The 25,880-nt window shown below is 37.3% G+C and overlaps 1 protein-coding gene across 2 annotated transcripts in view; it reads right to left on the bottom strand.

The window, feature by feature from the left end:
* Dpp4 (dipeptidyl peptidase 4) overlaps positions 1-25,880 on the bottom strand; it is an 87,495-nt gene that overhangs the window by 41,807 nt on the left and 19,808 nt on the right. Inside the window, exons 3-10 of one of the 2 annotated variants that reach the window (XM_090342738.1) lie at positions 19,613-19,711; positions 18,629-18,720; positions 17,352-17,432; positions 12,501-12,553; positions 12,319-12,391; positions 11,469-11,589; positions 4,839-4,999; positions 3,283-3,386 (exon numbers count right to left, since the gene is read on the bottom strand). In XM_090342738.1, coding sequence (XP_090198864.1) covers positions 3,283-3,386; positions 4,839-4,999; positions 11,469-11,589; positions 12,319-12,391; positions 12,501-12,553; positions 17,352-17,432; positions 18,629-18,720; positions 19,613-19,711 — 784 coding nt within the window. The remainder of the gene's footprint in view (positions 1-3,282; positions 3,387-4,838; positions 5,000-11,468; positions 11,590-12,318; positions 12,392-12,500; positions 12,554-17,351; positions 17,433-18,628; positions 18,721-19,612; positions 19,712-25,880) is intronic. The other variant, XM_090342739.1, reaches the window with a different exon arrangement.

The following is a 25,880-nucleotide window of genomic DNA, read 5'->3' as shown; positions in this document are numbered from 1 at the left end:
GATATTAGAGTCATGAAAAAGATGTAAACAATGGTTCAACTGAACTTTTTTACTACAGGGTTTGATACTGCTTTAAATCAGAAATATCCAACCAGGAAGATTATCATTATCACCTATACTTTCAGGCAAAATAAATATTTATTCTATTTTGCAAAGAGACAAATATTGAGTAAACTTTCCTTTTATGATGTTTGTGGGAGGATGGAAGAAGGCCTGCAGTTAGTACCTGCAGACATGCCTTCCTGTGAGCTTAGACCAATTACCTGGATGAGGCATTAGTGACTCAACAAGTTTCTCTAAATTCTGGAGCTATATTAGCCCAAGGGGAATTACCTCTTGCTGTAAAGGCAGGAGAAATGTCTGGATATAAGAACTCATACCCTGTATGAGTATCTTCTGTGTGCCGAGAACTATTCTAAGTGTTTTACAAAAAGCTTATGACCACTCAGTGCAGGTAGGTGCCTTTGTGGTTCATTTTTAGTAGACAAGGAAATGGAAGTACAAAGAGGTGAAGCAACGTGCCAAATAGCACTCAGTTGGAAAGTATGGGAGCTAGGATTCAAATGAAGCAAGTGGCTACAGATTTCCTGTTAAAACTTGTTCCGACTCTAGAACCTCTGCCTATCCCTTAATGAAACACTGCTAGTTAGTTTCACCCTTTTGCTTCTCTTTACAAATTCCTCATGTAATGAAAATGCTTTTTTTTCTAGAGAGCTTCAAATCATAGTTGAATTAACCAAGACAGACTTGCTTTTGAGCATCTTATCACTGGCATTCCCCCATTAAGTGGCTGCCTGTCCTGGCACTGTGCCTGGCAAAGAGCAGGCATTTCATAAAGGTCTTTCAGGTGATATGAATGACTCTAATTGGTGTAAAACTTTCATTTGGGACATCGCAAATATTATTGATGTATGTGGGACATAGTGAATATTAAGTAAGATAGGGGTTACCAACTGGAAAAAAAATAATTAAAGGAAAAATAATAGTAAGAACAAGCCACAGTGATTAACTCAGCAAACCACCAGAAGATGCCAGCTCTGGCCTTGGTTTCATGCCACACTTTGCTCTGATAGCATGCCAACCCTAATGGGTCCACTAATAGATCTCTGGCAAGAGAAATAGGTGGTGTAAGAAGTTGCAGATCTGATGGATGCAGCATTGGTAGCCTAAGAGCCAAAATTTGCCTCCTTTCTAGTAAGTATCCCTGGTCTCTAGGGAGTATCATTTACTTATCCCTGTAGAGATGACCATGTCTCTTCATCAGTGAAATGGCTTTGAAAAGGTATCATGTGTTTCTGAAGAATAAATGAGACTGGTGGAGTAGAATGTTGAGCTCAGGCCTATAGCCCTCAGAAATTCTCAACATATTTAAATTTCATTATCTATTATTTTGTCCCAGTATTATTTCTCATAATACTTTGCTGTCTGATTTGAACAAATGATTTTATTCTCTAAGCCCTCTCATTTGTGCCTCAGCATGGAACTCTGACTGTGTTCTGGGGTCCCTCTTTAGGCTCTCTCTAATCTCTCAGGAATACCAGAGAGGGAGTAGAGACATGACCTAGACTTGCCCATCCTGAGCAGCAATCTTCCAACTGTTTTCTGAATTGGGCCTCTGTATTATATCTCACTTGTGCAAAGTTTCCAGGTACTTAAAAAATGTTTATAAACTGTTGGCGAAGTCTAAAGCTCCTTTCAGATGGAATGTTTTTCTGAGCAGGCACTCATGGCTCATCTTCTCTATAGACATATATTGGTTGCCAGCCAAAAGGCCAATCAGGCACTACCAGGCTCTTCCAGGATAGCCCTGTGTGTTCCCACACCCTGTGTTCTATCTCAGTGCCTCACTGGCATCCCCTTAACTAAGCTACTCATTCAGCAGGATGCATCCTTTGATCTTTGGGGTCATGAAAAACCCACCTTCCTTTCTTAGAATGCCTCCAACCTGTGGTTTAGACCTCTGTCAGTTCATTCTTCATTTACTTCATCTGAATGTTTTACATGGTCTCTCTGATCCTCAAAGCTACAAGGGAATAAGCTTCCTTTATGCATAGTAGTGTAAATTGTGGTGTTCAATCAGTGTTGATTGAAGAGGTGGCTGAATAGCAAATTTTACATAAAAATTTCATACTGTTGAATGGAATAACTTAGGAGAAAGGGTGTTATATTTTCTTTTTAATCAAACGTTAAATGAGTTTCCTTCTGAGTTAATGAAGAGTCTCTGATCAAGCCAAAGATTTACTAAACACAGAGCATAGCCTACAACAAGCTTAGTAGTTAATGCAGTCCCATGGAAACTCAGTGTCTTCCTACCTTTCACTTTTAGGCTTCTCAAGGCATCAGGTACTCAAGGTTGAGTATTTAGTTGCTCTCCCTTTGCAGTCCCAGTGACAAGTTTGAACAGAGAAACCCATTTGGTTAATTTCTTAATCTCTGACTTGATGTTACTATCTGTGTCAGAGGCACACAATTACAGCCATTGAAATGGCAGATACTTTAAAGAGTAGTAAGCATTTGATAATGTCCTGAGCCTAGCATACCATGAATGCTAATTATGTGCTATTTCTACTTAATAACAACAAAACCAATGCAAACAACAAAAATGAATGAAGAGCTATTTGGCAGCCATAAATTTTACCCAGTATGATTTCATTATAGGGAGATGAACATGGGTCTGCAGTTACTTGATGGCAGACTCTCAAATCTCTAGGATTGTTTACAGCAAGAAACATTGAAGGACAAGGTGATTAAGGGGTTCCCAAGCTGAATGCATAACTTTTCTGAATTTTTTTAGGACTTACCCTAGCTTAGAAAACCCTATGAGGTCCATAGCTCTCACCAATCACCTCTTTTATTTCTCTGACCTCCCTGTAGCTCCTCTAATGCCCCATTACATTCCTTCTGCAGTGCTGCCAATTCCACGCCTCTCACCCTGGCATCTGGTATTGGATGGATCCCCTTCCTTGCCTTACGTCATTGCTCACAGAAGGCCACCCCTCACCAGCTCTCACACTTTTGCCATGCTTTGGTTTGTTTCACATTTATTACCACCTGGCATTTCACACTACTCAGGGTTTATCTGGCTATCATTTGTCACCTCCAATTTGAGTGTAGACTCCATGACACTTGGATGCTGGCTGAACTGTACACTGGGAATGCAAACACAAATTGTGGCCAGCCTGAAGATGGGAAGTAGGGGTTCAGCTTTGATCTGATGAATGTAAGAAGGAAGAAATTCTAGCCTGAGTTTTACTATCAAAGCCTTCAAGAGAAGCATCTTACCCTTGTATCACAGATGCAGGTGCAGTGATTTGGACGGAAGTTGGATTGGTAGCAGAGTCTATATTTACAACAAAGAACTTTACAGTTGGATTCACAGCTCCTGCCTAGGGGGAGGAAAATGATCACATAATTGGTATGGACAAAAAAGCCATAACATTTTTACACAAATTTAAAACTGCACAAAATCCTCTGTCTTATCATGATAAAATTATAGCAACTGCCACTTTCAAGAAATTGAATATAAATCAAAGAGACACAAGAGATACTCAGGAAGTGTGACCTTTGTATGTTCAGTTGGAAACAAAATATGCATTTGTGTGTTCATGTGTGCCTGTGTGTGCATGCATGTACATGTATAAAAAAATCAAAAGTCCAAAGCATGCTTATTTAAGTAATGAATGTTTACATGTTCAATTCTATCATTTCCAGATCTATCCTGATTCCATCGGACAAAACTCCTTGGTGGATGTTTCCAGGAAGAACACATTGGCTGCTGCCAAAGATATGGTCCACCAAAAAAATTAGTACCTGAGCCCATGCCCAATGATGCTAATTAGGCAGCCAGCATTTCCACTCCAATTTCAGGTTCACCATGTTGGATCTTTACAGTCAATATTATGACAGAAGCTTGTTAAGCCTTTTAAAATGCACACATAGATCTTCTATTGACAGATTAGTTAGAAATAATATGATTATTTTTAGTGAGAACACTTTATGGGTTTTTTTTGCCAGTTTTGCTCATCAAAAAATAACATTCCACTGAAAACACATCTCCATATTTAGTTTCAGATCTTTTTTCCTTTTAACTTCCTTTCCCTTCCTAAAATGGCAGCTCTTCATAACGCAAATTAAGTGAGTTGGTAAAAATAAAAATTCCTTTTTCCAAGTCACTCGCAGCAAAAACATTTCATTCAATATTCCTGCAGATGATGCTGTGACCATTATTATTTTGTTACTAGTGAAGAATTTCTGGCTTCTTTATAATATTTCCTAATTTCCTGGCTTACCCAATTTAACAAAGCTTTTCAGTTTTAATGAACACATATCCTGTGTGGCAGAGAGCAACCTTGAAAATCAAGATATGGCACTATTATCACAAATGTAGGGCATGAAAAATTTATATTCACTGAATCTAGTCATGTACTGTATCTGGTTAATTAGTAATACAATCTGATATATTACCAAGCTTTTCAACTTCAACTCGGGCACATTCCAACTTCTACAAATGAGATGAGCTTCTGATTCAATTATAGTCTCTTTTTCTTTCATTCAAACATTTAATCCCTCCCCCCTACCTCTTTCTAAAGCATTTTCACCATCTTTTTCTGCTTGTCATTTCTCAAAGTTTTTGGAGAAATTACAAAACCTTAAATCACACTCTTTCCTGGGATAATAAAAATACTTTAAAATTGCCAGATGCTGTTGACTTCAGCAAGAGTAATCACAGCAAGCTGTTGAAGAGAGACTGACAATATTTTCATTAGCAGGAAGGGATTAAATGCAACCATTCTCTCCCCATCAAATCACACAACCACTATATGAACAAAAGCTCAGACCTTTGGATATGGAATCCACACAGTCTTCGGGTACTGTAATGACTCATCCGAGTAGAAGGAATATTCAATCAGTGGGACTCCAGTGTCATTAAATTGGGCATATGCTAAAAAAGTGCCGTTTGGAGACCACCACAGAGCAGAGTAGGCACCAAAGATTTCCTCTGATAAAAAGACATAAATTGTTCTGTTACAAGAAGTAGCTGATAAATTGGCTTTGGCATTCAAAATATTATTCTCATTAGCTAGAGTAATTACAGTAGAGTTCAACTAATGAACCATTTCACATTTGCTGGGTTTCCAAAATCAGAGTAATACAAATGAATGAAAATAGAATCTTCAAGGATATATCTGGATTATAAAAATAAGTAACCCATTCAAGCATTTTAGAATATTTTAGCATGTGATATTTAATATAAGCTCTACATTTTCCCTTTATTTTATAATCCTCTAAATTTATGCCTCAAAACATACTAAAAGTAAATTTCACACAAGAGGCTGATTTTCCTTTCTAATTTTCTAACAGTCAAAATGCCAGCATATTTTCCCCAACTGGGCTAAATTTGTACTGAGCTCAAGGGGTTCTGGTGGGTGGTGTATGGCTCCAGGCTACCAAACCAATATGGTGCCCAGAGTTTACTACTCTTGGCACAAACAAGGTGTGGGAAGGATGGATTTAGAATGACAAGATCCCCATGAGATCCCACTGGGAACATCTCCTTTGCTCGGCCTAGAATCTGAAAACTGATTTAGTCCCCTTTCTCTAATATATAGAGGGAAAGGTCAAAGAGGGAGGCAAATGAAAGCAATAGCTTTCTTCCCACTATATTGTTGGGCTCATTATCAATAACCGAGAAAGGCAGTTCATCTCGACAATTATTATCAGATTTCCTTGTGGAAAATTCAGTCTTAAAATTTCTAAATCTGTTTCACTAAGTGAGAATGAGGAATTTAAGTTGAAGTGATTTCAATATATATTATTCTTAGAAAGTCCATGAGTTAAAGTTTTGGTCCTCAGTACCTTGCCTTATTGGAAAGTATGGGAATTTCAGTTGGTAGGCCTGGTGGAAAGAAGTTAGATCACTGGGAAAATGCCCCAGAGGAGGATTTAGGATTTCCCCTTTCTTTCTGCTTTCCAGACCTATGAAATAAAGTCTCTTCTGCCATGCACTCTCTGTGGTCATGTATTGAATTGCCACAGGTCCAAAGCAATTGTGTAGCCAAGTAATCAATGGTAATCAATAAGTAACCACTTATCCTCTGGGCCCAAATAAACCTTTCTTCTCTTAAGTTGTTTCTTATAGGTATTTTGTTACAGTAATAGAAATCTAACAGAAAAGTATACTTGGTACAAACTCCTATTTAATCTTTGTCGTATGTGATGGTATCGGAAAATGTAAAAGCAAGGCAGAGAAATCAGAATCTTAGAATAAGGAAATCATCACTGATCAGATGACTAAGAACTCTGCAAGTTGCACTTTGAAAGTTGCTTCAAAATCCACTTTCAGTGATAGCAATAGCTGGAACAGTAAAATAGAAATAGTGGCAATAAAATGCAGTAATTACCTTGATAAACAGCTGACACTATATAGGAATTGATAACAATCAGAAGTTATCTTGACTGTTCATTATCACAACCCATTTGCACAGATGAACAAAATGAAGAAAGGATAAAAGAAACAGAATTGGGTAACATGACAAAGAACTAGTAGCATTAAAAATTAACCCAGACTTGACAGACTTGATTCCATCTTCCCATGCCACATTGCATTGCCCAACCCAGTGCCTTTTCAGCATTTATAGCTACAAAAGAAGCTTATTCCCCATGTGAGTGATTTATACTGTCATGCTGTGTCATCGAGTTGCATTTATGCAAGGTAACATTTGGGATTTACAAAATACAGCTCATGTTATCTTCACAAAAGCCCATAAGTATCTTCATAGGCCTTTTTACAGATAAGGAAACTAAGGCTCTGAGAGACTGAGTGAAATATGTAAGGTAAGAAACAGAATCCATACATTGATACCTTTTCACATGTCTTGGTACCCATTACCCTCCCCCCCCGTCTTGGTTTTCCCCCTTTCCCTATCAAATTTCAAATAACCAAATACAAATAAATTCAATATATCAGATAACAAAGTGAGATACTGTAACAATATGAGATAACCAAGGGACAGCAAAGGAGATGAGAGATAACATAGTACATTAAGGACAACAATCATTCGTTATATGGCTTTTGTTTCAATATCCTGGAGGTCCTTTCAATTAGCTTCATACTATATGGCCTTATGTATCAAGGTTTTGCTCTATTGCAGATCTCTGCTAGTAGAGCCCAAGGTTTCTACTGATTATGACAAATGAGGGAAACCATTGAGCCTAAGTTCCTTTGAGTCTGGCTTACTTCACTTAATACAATTTTTTCTAAGTCTTTCCATTTCCTAACAAATGGGTCGATGTCGTTTTTTCTGACAGCAGCATAGAATTCCATTGTGTACAAATACCACATCTTGTTGATCCACTCATCAACTGGGGGACATCTAGGTTGGTTCCATATCTTTGCTATGGTGAATAATGCTGCAATGAACATTGTTGTGCTAGTGGATTTAGTATGCCCTAGATTCTGGATGGTTGGGTAAATGCCAAGTAGTGGAATTGCTGGGTCATAGGGGAGTTCTATGTTTAGCCTTTTGAGGCACTGCCACACTGCTTTCCATAGTGGTTGAATGAGTTTGCACTCCCACCAACAGTGTAGTAGTGATCCCTCCTAGCCACATCCCCTCCAGCATCTGTTGTTATTCGTTTTCCTGATCCTAGCTAACTGGAGAGAGGTGGAATCTTAGAGTTGTTTTGATTTGCATTTCTTTTATGACCAGAGATGTTGAGCATTTCTTCATGTGTCTATAGGCCATTTTTGTTTCTTCTTCAGAGAAGACTCTCTTTAAGTCTTTGGCCCATTTTTTAGTGGGACGGTTGTTACTTTGGAGATTAGTTTTGGAGTGATTCAATTTTTTGAGTTGTTGATATATTTTAGATATGAGGCCTTTGTCCGTTGTTTGGTTGGTGAAGATCTTCTCCCACTCTGTAGGCTTCCTAATTAATTTACTAGCTATGTCTTTGCCATACAAAAGCTCCGCAGTTTAATGCAGTCCCACTTATCCAGCCTTTCTCTGATTTGTTGTGATTCTTGGTCTTTATTAAGAAAGTTTTGACATGTGCCAAGGAGGCCTAGTGTCTCTCCTATTCCTTCTTGTAAAGTTTTCAGTGCGTCAGCTTTTACCTCCAGGTCTTTGATCCATTTGGAGTTCATTTAATTACAATAAAATATATATATATATATATAAAAGAAAGAAAACTCCTCAGAGAGCAAAAAAAAAAAAAAGACATCATATGGGAAGCAGAGGGCCACCAGCTGATTCCCAGCCACTACTCAACATGGCCTTGTCTTTACCAACCATGGTTCCATTCATCTTACCTAGTGCACCAACATGTTGTTTCTGGGACATCTATTTATTCAGTGAATTTCCCAGAGGTTTCCAGAAGAAAATCACCATCAGATTCAATCAATAATGTATGCTTGAAAACCCGTGACATTCAGAGATTCCAGTGCTACAAAACCTTGGCAATTGTCTTATCTTTACTATTTAGTTGGGCAGAAACCAATTGTATATATCAAAAGTTGATCAGAAATGTTTCCCAGAATTAACGAGGAATGACAGTATATCCCTTATTTGCAGATGATGTCAGAGAAAACTGATTCAGTGACATTATAGCAACCGTAAATATTTACTAGGTGACTGAACAGTATGTTGATATTTCATCAAAAATTTTCAGGAGTTGAGCTTTCAATTAGGAAAAGTCAAAGAACTGCTAGCAACTGAGTTAGAGGCTTCTTTGTCTTTCCTTGTGAGCACTCTGTTTTAGTTATCTTTAAGCAGTTGTACAAAGGAATTTACAATTCAACATGTCAATTTATGAGTACATTGACTTATGATTAGTTTTACCCCTTTCATTGTTCTCCTCCATTGCTCCCAACTTTACCAATCCCTTTTATTTTCCTAATGTGATAAGATATATATTGAGTATTAGAACTACATTGCCCCTACACTTCTGTTTTCATTTGTCTTCCTTTCTTCCCTTGCCTTCTCTCTGTCATACTCAAACACTAACTTCATTATATTCATTTCCTAGACTGTGAGTCGTTCTAAGGAGTTACAGTCAGGTAATACATATGTGTGCATATGTATATAACCCTATATATGTCTACTTATATATGCATAAATTAGATCTAACTTCCATAGACTAGACAGAAAAAAAATGAGCTTCTTGCCTCTCTACACTTGACTTCTTTTACTTAGCATCCATTTCTTTGCAAAGAATGTAATATCTTTTTTCCCAACGAATGAGTATGATGCAACAATACCATTTAAGAACACAGATCCAAAAGATTACCTGTTGAGATCCAATAAAGCCACTTCCATAACTCCAAAAAAAAAGAAACAGAATCCAGTTCTTATGACTGTGAGACAACAGTTTCCACTAAAACCCTCTTCATATACTGAGTTCATATTTCATCCTGATAGTGTCTACCCATTTATTCTAGTCTGCAACACATTGTAATATCAGTATGATTAGAGCTGGACTTGATAAAAATAATACTTGTGGAAGTGGATAGAAGGTAATGTTTTCTGTTTTGAGTTAGTGTTTATTCGTAAGGCAGAACATATTTTTTCCATATTGAAAATGCAGTAATTTTCCTCTAAAGACTAAAATCTCATTTTTAAAGAAAGGCCCATATGGGAGCTCTAAAGTTATTATTCTGTCTGTTATAGCTCAGACATGAACACATGAAATCCTTGCAGCTGTGGTCTACCTTAGAAATCTGAGCTTAACTTAGGGACACTTTGCTACTTCTGAGGAATAGTAATTGCTTGGGAAAAAAAGTTTTCCTGATAAATATCAAAAATCCAAGAGGACCCTTTGTGTTAGGCAGTCCAGTTCTTAGCCTCTAAGTAACTACAGACAAGTACATCATTTAGGTCACTTCATTTCAAGTTTTACTCGAACACTTACTTTGTGTATTTCTGGAGAGTTGATACTTATTTGTTTATATTTATTTTGCTGCCATAACTGTGGTTTGAACTCAAGGCATGGGTGCTTTAACTAACCTTTCACTCAAAGCTGACCTTCGACCACTTAAACCATAGCTCTACTTCTACCTTTTGTGTGGTTAATTGAATATAAAAGTACTTTTCTTCAGAGACTGCCTTTGGACCTCAATCCTCAGATCCCAGCCTCTTCAGTCACTAGGATTATGGGCATAAACCATGGACATTCAGCTATCTTTTTGTTTTTTTTTTTACCATTATCTGTGGTTGTTATACTTTTATCTATTAATTGGACTAGACTTGTACTAAGCAAGAATCAAAATTAAAGTATAATGTAAAACTGTAATAGGAAGAAAGAAGGAAAAGTTTTTCTGATAAGTATGAGGTGGCTTCATGAATGGTTTCAATTATAAACATTAAATATTTTTCTAATATTTTCGAATATTTTATTGTTAGGGGGATTTATAGAGGGGTTAAGTTATGTTCATTATGTAGTGGGTTTTAAAAAGTTTCCTCAGTAGTTTCTAAATCATTTTATTCTAAAAGACAGACGGTTCCTTTTTTAAAAGTTTAGTTTTATAAATATTTTCCCTGGCATTCTAATTAAATTTTCTTCATTAATCATGATGAATGAAGAAATCATGATTTTCCCATATTCAAATGAACCCAATTTATCAACAAAACAGGAAATTTCCCCCTCAATTTGTTAATTTCCAGATGATATGTTATCATCTTTTTGTTTACTTTTGGAGAAATATGCTTTCCTTGGAAACTTCTGAGTTAGGTATATTTAATTAGAGAAACAGCTAATGCTAATCTGGAGGATTTTATGCCACAGCAAAACCAGAAAAGCTACCTACACAGAGAGGCTCATTGTTGTAGCAAAGCAGAGACAAGCAGAGTATTGTGATAGGGAGACAGTGAGACACCTGCTGCTACCAATTCTAAATGAGATGGGATGATGTTTTTAAGAACACAAGCTATTTTGAGTTGCATCATGTGCCCACATATAGAAAAGTTATAATTACTTTTATAACTATATATTTTTTCTTTCTTTTAATTTAAAAAAATTATTGTCAGGATAATGCATAGAGGGCTTATAGTTACATTCATCAGGTAGTGGGTGCATTACTTCTCGCATACTGATACCCCTTCTCATGTTTTTGTCCCCGTTTACCACCCATCCCCCTCCAAATCATCTTGTTTTCCCCTCTTCCCTTCCCTATTTCAAATAAACAAATAAATGTACATACAATATGACAAGTAACAAAGTCAGATACAGTAACAAACATGAGCTTAACCATAAGGACAAAAAAAGAGAAGAGAAATAACATAATACATTAAGATCAACAATCACACAAGATAAACCTTTTTTTTCCATACCCTAGAGTTCATTTCATTTAGCCACATCATATATGACCTCATGTACATAGGTTTTGTACTACTGTGCAAAAAATCACATTAAATGGAGGAAAGCAGACCCAAAGGAACAACCAAATAGTTTTTCTATGACAAAACGTACTCTACCTTCATAAACCCAGTCATTTATTCCATTAAATATCACATTTTCTTTTCCATTCTGTGTAATCCTCTGACTTGGCAAATGTGGTTCAATTTTAACATAAATATCATTTTTCCAAACATATGCCTGTAAAGATTAAAAAAGTTTGGATCAATAACAACATACTACAACATTCTTTTGATCATTTGCATATACTCTAGAATATTATTATCACTGTAGAGTCAATTTGACCAAGAAGCATCAGTCATCCCTTACATTCTTACCGGGTAAAAACACAAGTTATAGTTCTAAATAATTCTGAAAACAGTCCTACCATTTAAAAATTATCTTATACTTGGAACTACTGGATGCTTTTAAGTGTATGTGCTGACTACTTATACAGGATGGTATGTGCTTGTGCATTTCTGTTTGGGGAGAGTAAGTAGAAGCAGTACAACTGCATTTTTGAAGAGGGGAATTAATTGCATGTATACATTCCAGTTTCTATTCATGTTCTTTGGAGCTTCTAACATTCTCCTCACCTGATAGAACATGAAGATATTTGTACAGTGACTCCAAATATCACTAAATTATTAAAAAGCAGGAGTGATTCAAACACATTTAAGCACAGTAGAAAATGAGAACTTAAACTCAATAAACATTTTCTTAGTGAATAAACAATTCCATAATAGATGTTTAGAAGCTTTCAGGAATTGTACTTCCTGTGTTAGTTTAGTAAGATATTGTCTTGGACAATATCAAGACATTTTACAATGAATTAACTGGATATCTAAGATGTATTCTATCAAGATTAATACCATCTGCTTATAAAACATTTGAGCCAATTTTTTCTGACAACCAAAGAGATTCACTAACCAGTTTATGACCTTCTGAAGACCACGTGATCCACTGTGTATTGTTTGGAATTCTTTCCTCTGTAATCAGCTGTCTGGAAAAAGGACAAAAGGAAGCATTATCACAAAGAGTAATTCACAGTGGGATTTCCTTTAAACTTATATTAGCAAACTCTTATGAGATTTTATGGGGAAACCACTGACCTTTTACTTAAGTCATAGATATCATATGAAGCTGTGTAGGAATGCCTCCATTGCTGTAACAGAAAACAATATTTCAGGTTTCTATGATTCTTGACAGCTTGGCTACTTTCTCAAGATGAATGCTGTCATCAATTCAAACTTAATTGTGCATACTTAGAATTTTGGAACCCACAGTAGTTATGGAACAAACTCCTCAGAATTTTACTTACAGACTTGCTCTGATATCACCTCCTCCAAGAAGTCTTCTTAGGACTGCATAAGACAAACTGCCATTTTTTATTTTATTTTATTGTTGAGGTAATGTATAAAGGGGTTACATTTGTTAGGTAGTGGGTACATTAATTCTCAAACATTGATACCCCTTCTCATTTTTTCCTCCTTTCCCTCCCTGACCCCCTTACAATCATCTTGGTTTTTCCCTAAAGCTCCACTTTTATGCAAACTTTGGCCATAGCAATTTCCATAGTGTGCTAAGAATTCCTGTCTAGGAAAAGCACATTTTCACTTTATATCCATCTTACCCATTTCAAAGATATTTGCCTATTGGTTATTGTGATGCTGAAAGATGTTTAGTTTTGTACATTGTTAAGGAAAATGGTGCCTTTGATTTTTAAGGTTATCTGGAAATATATATTGCAATTAAGAGACATGTAGTTTTTTTTGCCAGTCCTGGGCTTGAGCTCAGAGCCTGAGCACTATCCTTGGATTTTCTCAAGGATAGAGCTCTACCACGCTTTTTTCTATGTATGTGGTACCGAGGAATCGAACCCGGGTCTTCGTGCATGCTAGGCAAAACCCTCTACCACTAGGCCAGACTCCCAGCCCCACATATAGAATTTTTTAAGCAACCATCTTCAGAAAATGAAAACTAAAGTAAAAGTAAATTAAAAAAATCTATTAACTTTCCACTTCTAAATCATACATTCCTTTCTTGAATCCTGCATTATTCTGACACACCCTATACTTGCTTCTGGGCAACCTCAAGCAGAATACCTGCTAAGCCAAAAGGTTTGGTACAAGCTGGAATACTGGGACTAAGCTCATCCAAAACGACAAAACCACCAGAAGTTGTAAAAGGAAACCCAAGATGTTTGCTAAGTTCACTTCCTCTTTTGAACCAGACTTAATTTGCTTATTTATTTTGTCTGTAAATGTTGACAGCATTGCTTACTTGGCTGTTGAATGGGCAAGAAAACTATAATGAAGGAAATCTCAATAGCATGTGCCAAGAGATACTACAGAGGTGGACAAGTTGAAGCAGAAGTCATAAATTCACCATAGAAGGGAGCTTTTAGAAGTGGTGCTGTGGCTCAAGGTGCAGAATGATTGCCTTGAGCTGGAGAGCTCAGAGATAGTGCCAGGTCCAGAGTTCAAGCCCCATGACGGACATAGAAAAAAGAAGGGAGCTTGTGCAAAATGCGATCCTTGTGTTGAGTGTTATGTTAGGGGGAAGTCACACAAAGTCTAGATTTGAAAAAGAAAGAAAGAAAAAAGAAAGCATTGTGCAGAGAGAAGCAGCAGTCCAAAGGTGAGAAAGATCTTGTTAGAGTCAAGTTTCCACTGTTTAGCACCAGGCAAGCTTTCTTCTAAACTTCAGTTTTCTTTTTAGTAAAGCAAGGATAATTATATTAGCAATCTCAACTGCATGAAGAATCATAATAAGTGCTTAGCAAGGTTCTAGAGCATCATCAACAGGGGGTAGGTGATATAATTATTGTTTCCAGAGAATTAGGCAACGAGGAGTGATGTGAGGAGAACATCCATTCCAGACTAGAAAAGACTGATTTTTTTTTTCTGTTAGAAATCATTAGAAATAACAATGCATCATTCTTGATGGACTCAGTCATGAAAGTGCCAGGAAATCAGATTCTAAAGAACACTGAACAATGTATTGCCAAGGAGAAATAATAAAAAGCAGCCTTTTCTTTCTTCTTGATATATTCATTGAGCATTGGTTAATCAAGGCATTTATACTCTTTAGGAAAATATATTGGATACCCTTGGAAGCAAAGGAGATAGAGTGGTGAGGAGCTATACTTCTATAACCTTTCAATTCGATGTTTTGTAAATACTAAATTATACTCATTTAATAAGTATTCACTGAGCACCACGAGGTCTAGTTTCAGGTGCTTGGAGTGCCACAATGACTAAAACACAGGACCAGTGGCACTAGAAACAGCAGGTAAGAAATAAGCAAAGAAGGGGCCAGAAGCAGAGCCTAGTAGTAGAGTGCTCGCCTAGCATGCATGAAGCCCTGGGTACAATTCCTTGGTAACACATACTCAAAGAAGTCAGAAGTGGGGCTGTGGCTCAAGTGGCAGGGTGCCAGCCTTGAGCAAAAGGTGTTCAAGGACATTGCCCAGGCTCTGAGTGCAAGCTCCAGGGCTGGCAAGAAAGAAAACAAATGGGGGGCTAGGAGTGTGGCCTTGGGGTAAAAGTGCTTGCCTAGCATGCATGAAGACCCAGGTTCGATTTTTCAGTACCACATACATAGAAAAAAAAGCTGGAAGTGGTGCTATGACTCAAGTAGTAGAGCACTAGGCCTTGAGAAAGCCCAAGGACAGTGCTCACGCCCTGAGTTCAAGCCCCAGGAATGGCCAAAAAAAAAGGGAAAGCAAAAGAAAAGAAAAAAAGAAAAGAAATATAATAAACTTCCAAAAATGCTTTGAACTAACAGAGAAAGACTAATGTCATTTATGAGGTGCAAGATATTCCATAGCGAAAGGAAACGATATTAGATAAAGTGATCAAAGAAATTCAGCCCTAAATTAATAGAGGGGAAGCCACAGAATGGAGGAGGAAGACATCAGAAAGAAGCAATAGCAACAGATGGGAATCAGAGTGATGCTATGACTTCTATGAAGTTCCTTAAATCTCTCCTTCTCTGGGCACCATCTCCAACAACGCTGAAGTAGATACCTGGGGTAGGACCAGGGACATTTGTGTTTTTCAAAAGCTACCCAAGTGATTCTGAGGTGGAACCAGGAAGAGAAGCCCTGGCCAAACAGGTAGCCTGAAGTTAAGTCCCATAGGGTACACAGAGACCATGCTTTCTGCTTTTTTTTTTTTTTGAGCATGAGGGATGCCAGTGGAGGGTTTAAGTATATGCGTGACTTAATGTAATTCAATTTTCAAAGAAGCATTTTGGATTCTGGTGGGGCTATGGGTGCTAGGAGAATGGAGTGAAACAATTACAAATATATCACTAAGGATGGTTGTCAAAACTAAGATCTATTACTGAATTACATGCAGGAGTCAGTCAATCTGCACTGAACAGCCAAAGGTGGTGTTATTTATTCCTTTCCTGTCTCTTTCTAACCAGCATATTACAGTGTTTAAAATGGGCACCTGTTTACTCAATGCTTTTCAATCCTGGCTGTTCATTAAAATAACCCATAGCAGTAAAAATATCTGATATCAGCTTTACCCACCGGAGACTTCATGTTATTGATCTGATGCTTGAGAGTGCATGCTGGGAATTTTTTAAGGATCCATAAGTGAATCTATTTTATGCAGAAATAAGTGCAATAAGAAGCACTAAGTCATGCAAATGATTGTATTAAATGATAATAGATCAAGTTGGCATAGGAAACTGGTTTTCTTATAGTTGATAGTCTGAATCTTCCTGTGCAGGAAATGGAGCCCTGCAGAGTGAATCCAGGGTAAATATTATGACTGAGAGTTACCATCCTGAGATGGTTAGTGGAGGAGGGAATGCTTTGCTTGGCCTGAGAACAGCAGTCTTGGTGTGTGAGATAAGGCCATGCAAGTCATTATTCCTAGAAAAACAGACTAGTTTAGGAATCCCCACTTTGCATTTTGTTTTCAATGCAGGGTATGTCTTACAAGCATTTAGTCTTACTACATTCCTTTGAACTCCCTACATTTGGTAAGTTACCAGTTCTATGAAAACAATCAAGAAGCTGAAGTTAGGTACCCGTGATTTGTACCCATCCTTGATAGGAAAAGGATGTATGACTGGGGCATACTTCCTGAATGTGCAAGAATTCCTTGTTGAGTGACTGGAAGCCAAGTACTCTAGATAGGACCTCTACTACCAGAACTGATGCTCTCCTCTTTCAATTGGCTCATATGTAGCAGGACTTGAAGATGGGAGTGGGGGCTGGTAGCTTACAGAATCTCTTCTAGAGGACAGGAGCTTTAGTTATTTTTTTTTTAACATACTTGGATTTGAACTTAGGGCCTCTTGCTTACTAGGCAGGCACTATACCACTTAAATCAGAGTCCTTTAGGCTTTTTTTTTCCTTTAGTCATTTTTTTCAGATAGGGACATGTGCTCTTTACCAGAACCAGTCTAGTCTGTGATTCCTCTGACGGGTTTTCTTGTATGGTTGGAATTACAGATGTATCACCACAATGGATAGATTTTTTTAGATGATTTTTCACTAAATTGTTGTGTAAAGTTATTGTGAACTTCTGTTATCCTTATTGCTGGAAATATAGAGAGGAACCACTATGCCTGACTATGCTTTACCTCTTTTAAAGCAAATACTGAAAGTCTCATTATACATAAGCTGAGTGGAAAGGAAATAAGGGATTATATCACCAGATGTACAAGTCAGTTATGTAAACTTAGTATAATATAGTAAATACCTGTTGTAAACTTTATTGCTATGTTATCCATATCTATAACACAATATTAAATGTGCTTTTTAATATTTGAAAGTGCTAATGTAGTTTTTAAACATTTGTGCTTTACAAATGAATATATATTTTCCATGTTGAATTAGTGACTTTTTATTTTAGAAACCCATATTAAATTCACATGCATTGAAAACAGTTATAAAATGAAATTCATATAATGTCACAGTAAGAAAACATTTCCTTTACCTTCACATAGTTGTGTTCCAAGAGAATGAACAGTCTATCAGGAGATACTGAATAATCACTTATAGTATAGCCAAGGCTTTCCTGTCAATCAAATAGAAGAAAGAAAAGTTGAGCAGTATAACAGTCATTCAGCACCAGCTACATAAAAGGCACTGTTCTGTGTCTACATAGCTTTGGCCTTGGGAGCACCTGGTTTAGGAGAGGAGGCACAGTCACCTACACAAATGACCATAATACTGAAAGGTCACTGCTCAGTATTTAGCAGCAGGGAAGCAAAAGCTGGACGTCAGAGCAGAGAAAGTACTGTTTCCACAGGAGGAGTACAAAGAACAAAATCTCAGTGTGTGGCAAAAGGTATGCAGGTATAGAGGGCTGTGAGTAACCTGAACACAGTTCAGGGCATGAGAACAACATTGGAGCATATCAAATCAGCAACTTGCTGGGTATTAATTGGAAAATGTAGATGTTTGTCCTATTTCTCACATGTGGAAGTGATAGAATTGATGTTTATGTATTACAAAGGCATTCTCTGATGACATGGTAGCTGGGATGAGAAGAGAGGGCAAGGAGCTATATCTGTTCTTTAACACATAGAGACAGGTTAGATCTTCACTATCACAAGAGTCAATAAGGATGTGAACTGGTCTACTCCATAGAAGTGGAAATCTCTAAAATTTTTATTATCCACAGGATGACATGGTTTCTTGAGTAGCTAGTGATAGCAGGGATAGGAAAGCCAAAGATGATTCTGAGGTCTTTAGCTTGAGTGACTGGGAAAAAAAAATGTGAATACCAACCGAACACTGGGAATCTGGTATTTTGAACTTGTGGACCGTGAAGAGAAGTTCAGGTTGGGGCAGTAAATTGAAATAGCCTGCAGGTAGTCTATGTCCAGGAGACAACATGCTGTTGAAAAGTGAAGCTGCATCTTTGGAGAAAGTGAGTTTTGAATATACCAATGAGAATCAAGAACAGAGAGGGGAGCATTGGAGCTGTGCATGTGTGACGTTCACTGGAACAGAGTACACAGCACGGAGAGGCAGAACCTGAGAAACACTTACTTACATTAAAAAAAGTACAGGCAGAGGAGGAGTCACCAAAGAAGAATAAGAGGTAGCCAAGGCAGGGAGCATATCAGAGAGTTTAGAAAGGTCCACTGTGCCATGTGCTGCAGAGAGTCCAACAGGATGAGCAATGGTAGTAGTTACAATTTGAAAAATAATTTTTAAAAAATCCCCCGAGTTTCATACATCAGTTAATTATGTGAGGAAACATACAAATGTACTGTTCGCCACGAAAATGGAGCTGTTTCCAGATTCAGCATTGAATAGTAAGATATTATTTTCTTGCTTGTAGAGATATTCATGATCTAAAGAGAGAAAATGACCAGATCAGTATTTCTAACTGCAATTAAACACTTCCATAAACTAAAGATTATGCAATAACAATCAAACTCAAGCTCACAGAAGAATGAAGTAAGCATTTCTAGGTTGGGAAAACATAAACGATGAACATTACACAAGCACCCATTCATTCTTCTGCCATTTCTGACAAGGTTTCAATTTGCATTTAACTTTTTCCTGCCTTTTTTTCTCTTTGCACCTCTAAACAGAAGGAAAATACTATTCACAGTTTTATAAAGCAAGAATTTTATCTTCTAAATGCCACAGAACACCTTGCAAGTCAACCTAAAAAGAATGAACCTTAATATTAAAAATCTTACTAGCTGGGCAGGGTGGCACATGCCTGTAATCCTAGCTACTCAGGAGGCTGAGATCTGAGGATCAAGGTTCAAAGCCAGCCCAGGCACAAAAAGACCTGAGATTCTTATTGCTAATTAACCTCTAGAAAACCAGAAGTGGGGCTTGGCTCAAGGGTAGGGTGGTAGCCTTGAGCTGAAGAGCTCAGGGACAGTTCCCAGGCCAGTTCAAGCCCCATAACACACCAACAAAACAAACAAACAAACAAATAAAAAAAAAAACCTTACTAGGCACTAGTAACTCTGGCCTATATTCCTAGCAATTCATCAGAGTGAGATCAGAGGAACATGACTTAAAACAAATCAGGGTAGGAAAGTCTGTGAGACTTTAATCTGTAATTAACCACTAGAAACATACAAGTAGAGCTGTGGCTCAAGTAGTAAAGTACCAATCTTGAGCAAAAAAAATCTCAGGGTCAGCTCCCATTCCTTAAGTTCAAGCCACAGTACTGGCACAAAAATAATAGATCTGCATCCCCAACCCCTGGAGGAAAATACTTACCTGAAATCCACCGCAAAGAATAGGATTTCACTCGTAAAGTATTTTTCAAGTAATCAGACAGTGAGTAAGTTCTTCGGCTGTCAGCTGCAGCATCATCTGCTGATCGAAAAATAAGAGGGAAATGTTCAAAAAGACAGAATAATGTCAATTTGAGATAAAATAAATAATCCACTCCGATCAAAAATGTAGATATAACCTCATAAAATATGAAGTACATTTTGAAAAATTTCAGATCAGACAGATGTATTGAAACTGTATTTAACTACAAAGCCTGATATATGAGGGAATACACTGAATATGCTTCATGAGGTTTTCTGTGAACATCGAGGTGGGCAAATGTAAATGCATTTGCTTTTGTTGCCATGTTTGGGGAAAAATGCAAATGTAACTATAATAGCATATTTCATTTGGCCCAATAGACACAAAACATGACCACTGCAGCATAAAATTTATATTTAGAAGTTATTACTGAGATCTTTCACAATCTGTTTTTCATACTAATTCTGAAATATGGTAGAGAGTTTGAGCTTACAGAATGTTTCCATTTGAAGAGGCACATTTCATATCCATCACTACTTGTGTTCAGTTATGATCATGATCTGTGCAGGGCTAGATCTCCCATGTTTATGTCCTTGAGGGCCTTTCCCACACTCTGCTGTTGCTCATAGGCACTTCAGACATGCTGATTTCCACTTTGGTTTTGAGGTTACGTGTAGAGAGGAGGAGGTGTTTCTCATCACTAGTTTCATTTCAGTGGATAGAATCTATATAGTTATGTATATATTAGGGACACATCGAAAGTATGAAGTTATTTTTTAAACAAATTTTATTGTTGTGGTAATGTATAGAGAGGTTACAGTTACATTTGTCAGATAATGGGTGCACTACTTCTTGCACATTGACAATCCTTCTCATGTTTTTGTCCCCATTTCTCTCCCCTACCCCCTCCAAATCATCATGTTTCTGAAGTTATTTTTTACTTTCTTTCTCTTTTTATTTTTCCCCAACACTTCTTTGTAATTAATTCAGAATGTCTTCCTGAACAATCTATTTTGTAGGTATCCTGGGCTTGGTACCAACATTGGGATCATCTGTCTAAAAATGATGCTCTGTCCTGGTGTCCCCTCCCTTATAAACTACACAAAATGAAAAACAACAACACAGTTTGATGATATGGCTCTAAAATGTTTTGTTGCTTGATTTATAATTTTATCTTCTAAGCATAACCAAATCAGTGTGATTCCTTCTTTACAACCCAAGAGTCTGTCTGTTGAGGACAAAGAATTCATCATCCTTCCCCAAATTATCTGCACATACTTGTAAACATACACCCACAAGATCAGCTCCTCCAGGATTCCTTTAACTACTGGTTTCCAGTACATTCTTTTTAATTAAGTTCATTTGTGATGCATTATTGAAGTTTAAACTCAGGGCTTTGTTACACAGGTGCTTACCACAGCCATAATCTCAACTCTCTCATTAATTTTCAGTCTGTGAGAAGACAATTCTCTTACAAAAAAACAATATTCCAAAAACCGTTCATAAGGTCTTGCTCTTTGGTACTTTTGTAATTTGGCTACATTTGTATTTGCCTATAAGATCTCCAAATTGTACAAATAAAATTGCTGCATGTACTTTGTTGCTTATTGATTTGTTTAGAACTAGTTTCTCAAGTAGACTGAAGAATTTTTTTTTGTTGTTGTTTTGTTTGTTTTGTTTTTTTGGTGGGTCATGGGGTTTGAACTCTGGGCCTGGGAGCCATTCCTGAACTCTTCAGCTCAAGTCTATTGCCTAGCCCTGGGCCTGGGTGTTATCCCTGAGCTCTTCAGCAAAAGGATACCATCCTATTCCTTGAGCAACAGTGCCACTTCTGGTCTTTTGTTAATTAATTGGAGATAGTCTCTTTGGTGCCCTGGCTGGATTTGAACTTTGACCCTAAGAACTCAGACTCCTAAGTAGCTAGGATTACAGGCATGAGCTTGAAGAAGTCTTTTTTTTTTTTTTTTTTAAAATCTATTTTTTTCAATTCAGTTTTCATCATGTAATAAGACATTCATGTTTGTTTGCAGAAAGATAATGAATAGGTAAAAATCAACTCTTGTACTTGCCAATCTTTAAGAAAAAAAATGTATTTTCTGTAGCCTTGTGCAATATTATTTGAAGGTCATTTGGGGGATAGTAGCTACATACCTGTGCACTAAATGCCCTCCATTATTTGTGTCCATTCATCCATCCATGAATGCATTATATCATTATTAAAATACTCTTTGGTAGATACTACTGAGGATACTTTGTTCTCAAGAACTTATTCTCAAGTCCTGGGACTTGAACTCTGGGCCTGGGTACTGACTTTGAGTTCTTTATCTCAAGGCTACTCCCCACCCCTTGAATCACAGTGCCACTTCTGGTTTTCTAATAGTTAATTGGAGATAAAAGTCTCATGGACTTTAGTCCCTGGACTGGCTTTGAACAGTGATCCTCAGCTCTCAGCCTCCTAAATAACTACAATTACCAGCATGAGCTGGCACACCCAGCAAGAATTATTTTTCAAAAATGAATGTAACATGTATCCCTCCCCCAAATAAATTAAAATATAGATGATAATAGATGTCCACATAGCTAGGATGTGTAATATAGCTATCTGGATCTAGAAAAATGAGCTAGAACATGTACATGAATGCATGCATTGAAAAATGTACAAAAAGCTGGGCGTGGTGGCTCTCCCCTGTAATCCTAGCTACTCAGGAGGCTGAGATCTGAGGATCAAGGTTCAAAGCCAGCCTGGGCACAAAAGAACCTGAGACTCTTTATCTCCGATTAACCTTTAGAAAACAGGAAGTGGGGCTTGGCTCAAGGATAAGGTGGTAGCCTTAAGTTGAAGAGCTCAGGGACAGAGCCCAGACCCAGAGTTCAAGCCCCATGACCCACCAATAAAAAAGAAAAGAAAATGTACAAAAAGCAGATTTATCAACACAGAACATTTGTTGCTGGCTCTTGATTTTTTTTTTAAAGAGAATTGATAGACTACCTATAATAGTCATATATAACATCATCTCATTCAATCATTTGAACCCTCTTATATAAATATATTTCCCCACATGTTGCACAGGCAAGATACATCTAGAATGTTAAATTGAGTCAAAATTTTCTTGACTAGGTTGCTTTTTCATCCATTGATGTCTTCACCATTGAGAATTAATTAATCTGTCCTCAGACATTGGTGGTTCGTTGTTGCTTCAACCTCTGGCTTTTCTATACATTTCATCTCTACCACATTCAGGCACCCTTCCACACATAATGCCCCTTACAGATCTACTTGCTGATGCTCTCAGAACCAGGATGAACAGCTAGTGAGCTATGGCCCAAGACATCTCTGCAAGGCCCGTATCCATCTTGGCTAATGGGCAAGTGTTCAGCTGCTTTACCCTAACTCTATATCCCAGTTTGTATGTATTATCTACCTAGTCCCAGCGCAGCCTGGCTAAACTGGAACAACAAATGTTCCCTATTTTTCTTTGTCTTGCCATTTGATAAGCAGGGCACATTGGAAGACAGTTTGGAAACATCTAAATAAGTGAGTTCTGTGAGATGTGAGTGCCAAGTCCAGGTTTTGACCTTTAGCAAGTTCATAGTTTGCTGCCAAGTTACAACCTATCCTGTCACACTCATGTGGGACATGCTCATATTTCTCTTTTCTTGTCTCCTTGCTCCCTGATAGGGCACTGCTGCAGCAACAGATGATGGTCCTTGGCTGCTTGTGTGGTTTTCCTGGTGGGGCCTGGGACACGCCGTTCGCTTGACTTTATCAGTTCAAAGCATTGTGCACGCCAAGGAAAATGGTTAATCATATGTTACCCATCAGCTCATGCAGAAACTCTTACATTCAGATGTTCTTTAATCTAGAAATTTTGAAAAGGTTAGCCAAATTTTGCATTTCTTCTTTGGCCAGAGCATCTCCTAGGTTAAACTATATGAAAGCACAAGTTTTCTTAATCATCATAGGTAGGGCAGAAGCATGTTACATGGATCAACCTAATAACAAATTCCCATCAAAGGGGTAAAGTATCCTAATAAATCTTTGCATCCACATCAAAATCATTTCTGAATAAAAGTAATTCCAGAATAATAAGATCCAAACAAGAAAGGGATATAATTCTGTGGAATTGCTATTGTTGCTGGTTGATTACAGTATAATTTTAATAATTTTATGTTCATTGATCAAAAACATTTTTGTCTATGTTAAGCTATAGTTTATAACATTTCTACTTCAAAAAGATAAACCTTTGGTAAACTGTTAATGAAATACATCTACAATGAAATATACTCACTCCAGCCCACAATTGCATCCTGTTGTTAGACAGACAAAAGATACCTGATTTGAGTTTCTGTGATCAATATGGTGATTAGTTAACATTTCACACTGATGTTTTTGTATTGGTGATGGGTAAAAGGAAATAAATTGGTGTTACATCAATTTGCTCTAGCAAAATTGCAGCCTTGACATAGGGACAAAGGCAAAACAATCAATAAGACAGAAGCAAGTATTGACTGAAAGGTTTTTGGATACTGTAGCTAGATTATACAGCAGTATATGCAGGCTACAACCCATCTGCATTGATTAAAATAAAAACATCATGAAAGCTGAATAAATGGTGGTTTGGAAAACAGAAAGCCTATATTTGAGCACAGGCCTAAGTATTGCCTCGGGAAAAATTACTCAACCCTTGCTATAATTTCAATGTTAGTAATTCCTTCAAAATTCATGTTGAAACTTAATTCCTTTTGTAGGATTTTTAAAAGGTGTGGCTTTGGGGGGATAAGACTAAGTAAAAAAGTTCCACCCTCATGAATAAGTGAATGCATTATAAGAATGCTTACAGAAAACAGGTTTTATCTTTTCCCCTTCTCTGGCTTCTACCATGAGAGGATGCTGATGCAAGAAGATGGCTTCAACCAGCACCTTGATCTTCAACCTACCAGACTACAGAAACATGAGACAATAGTTTCCGGCTCTTTTCATAATAACCAAACCTTAGTTATTTTGTTACAGTATAACAAAAAGACTAAGACAGAATCTTTTACCAGATAAGTAGAGTTTTGCTAAGCAGGTTTGAAACCAGGTAATGAATGGGTAGTGGTTGGAATATTTGAAGCATTAAGGGTAATTTTAGTGAGGGCTCAGAAGAAGAAGAGAGACTAGCACTAGTGCCCATACTTGTAGTATTAGCTACCCAGAAAGCCAAGATCTGAGGATCGTGGTTCAAAGCCAATCTGAGAAGAAAAGCCCTTGAGGTTTTCATCTCTAATGAACAATCAAAAAGTCATTACTCATTAGTGAATCTATGGTTCAAATGGTTAGGGCACCAGTCTTAAAGGGGAAAAGCTAAGAGAAAGCATCCAGGCCCTGAGTATAATGGATAGAAAGAGCTTCTGTCTTAGAAATTTTTGTAAGTTAATGTGCTCAGAATAATGGGAAAAATATGGAGAACAATGGCTAATCTGATGAGGGCCTTGAAATGAGGATAAGTTTTTTAAATAGAGGAAAGGCCATCCTTTTAGTGGAAAAGAATTTGGCTGAAGTATGTCTGTGCCACAGGGTTTTATAGAAAGTAGGACTTACAAGTCATGAATCAAAGTATTAGAGTAAACAAATCTCTAAGCAGGGTGCAGGGTGTTCCATCACTTTCTCTTAGCTGCCTACAGTGAATGAGAAGCAGACCTTAAAAATCTGGAAACATGTCAGTTTGGCTTCATTAGAAGGACAACAAAAGAATAAAAGATGGGGCTAAGAAATTGTATGATTAGGGTATTTATCTATAATAGGAATCCAGATACCATTCATCCCATTTCACTTATTAGCAATAAAGGTTTATTTTGCTTATGATTCTGGAGGTCAAAAGGTTCAAGATCAAAAAGCCACATTTTGAAAGAGCCTTCTTGTTGTTTAACAATATAATAAAAGACACCACATGGAAAGTTCCTAAGACAGGACAAAAGGTTCCCACACTTGCCTTTATAACAAACTCAGTGCTTCAATAATAACATTCATCCATTTATGGGGATGAGAACCTCAGCACCTGAACATTTCCCATAGACCTGCCTCTAACTCTAAGGACTAAATTTAGGGGGGAAACATGCAAACCACAGAACCGTTCATTTAAGCAATAGAAGAATGACTACAACTACGTTTTGGTGGTTGTTGGTGCTGTCTTCCCCACAGAGGCCTGGAGGATACAACTATATCAAAGAGGGATTTTGCATGTCCACA

This window comes from Megascapheus bottae, chromosome 12, assembly GCF_031878675.1.
Source record: "Megascapheus bottae isolate mThoBot1 chromosome 12, mThoBot2.hap1, whole genome shotgun sequence".
NCBI classification, from domain to species: domain Eukaryota; kingdom Metazoa; phylum Chordata; class Mammalia; order Rodentia; family Geomyidae; genus Megascapheus; species Megascapheus bottae.
This window is presented reverse-complemented; position numbering and strand designations above follow the sequence as displayed.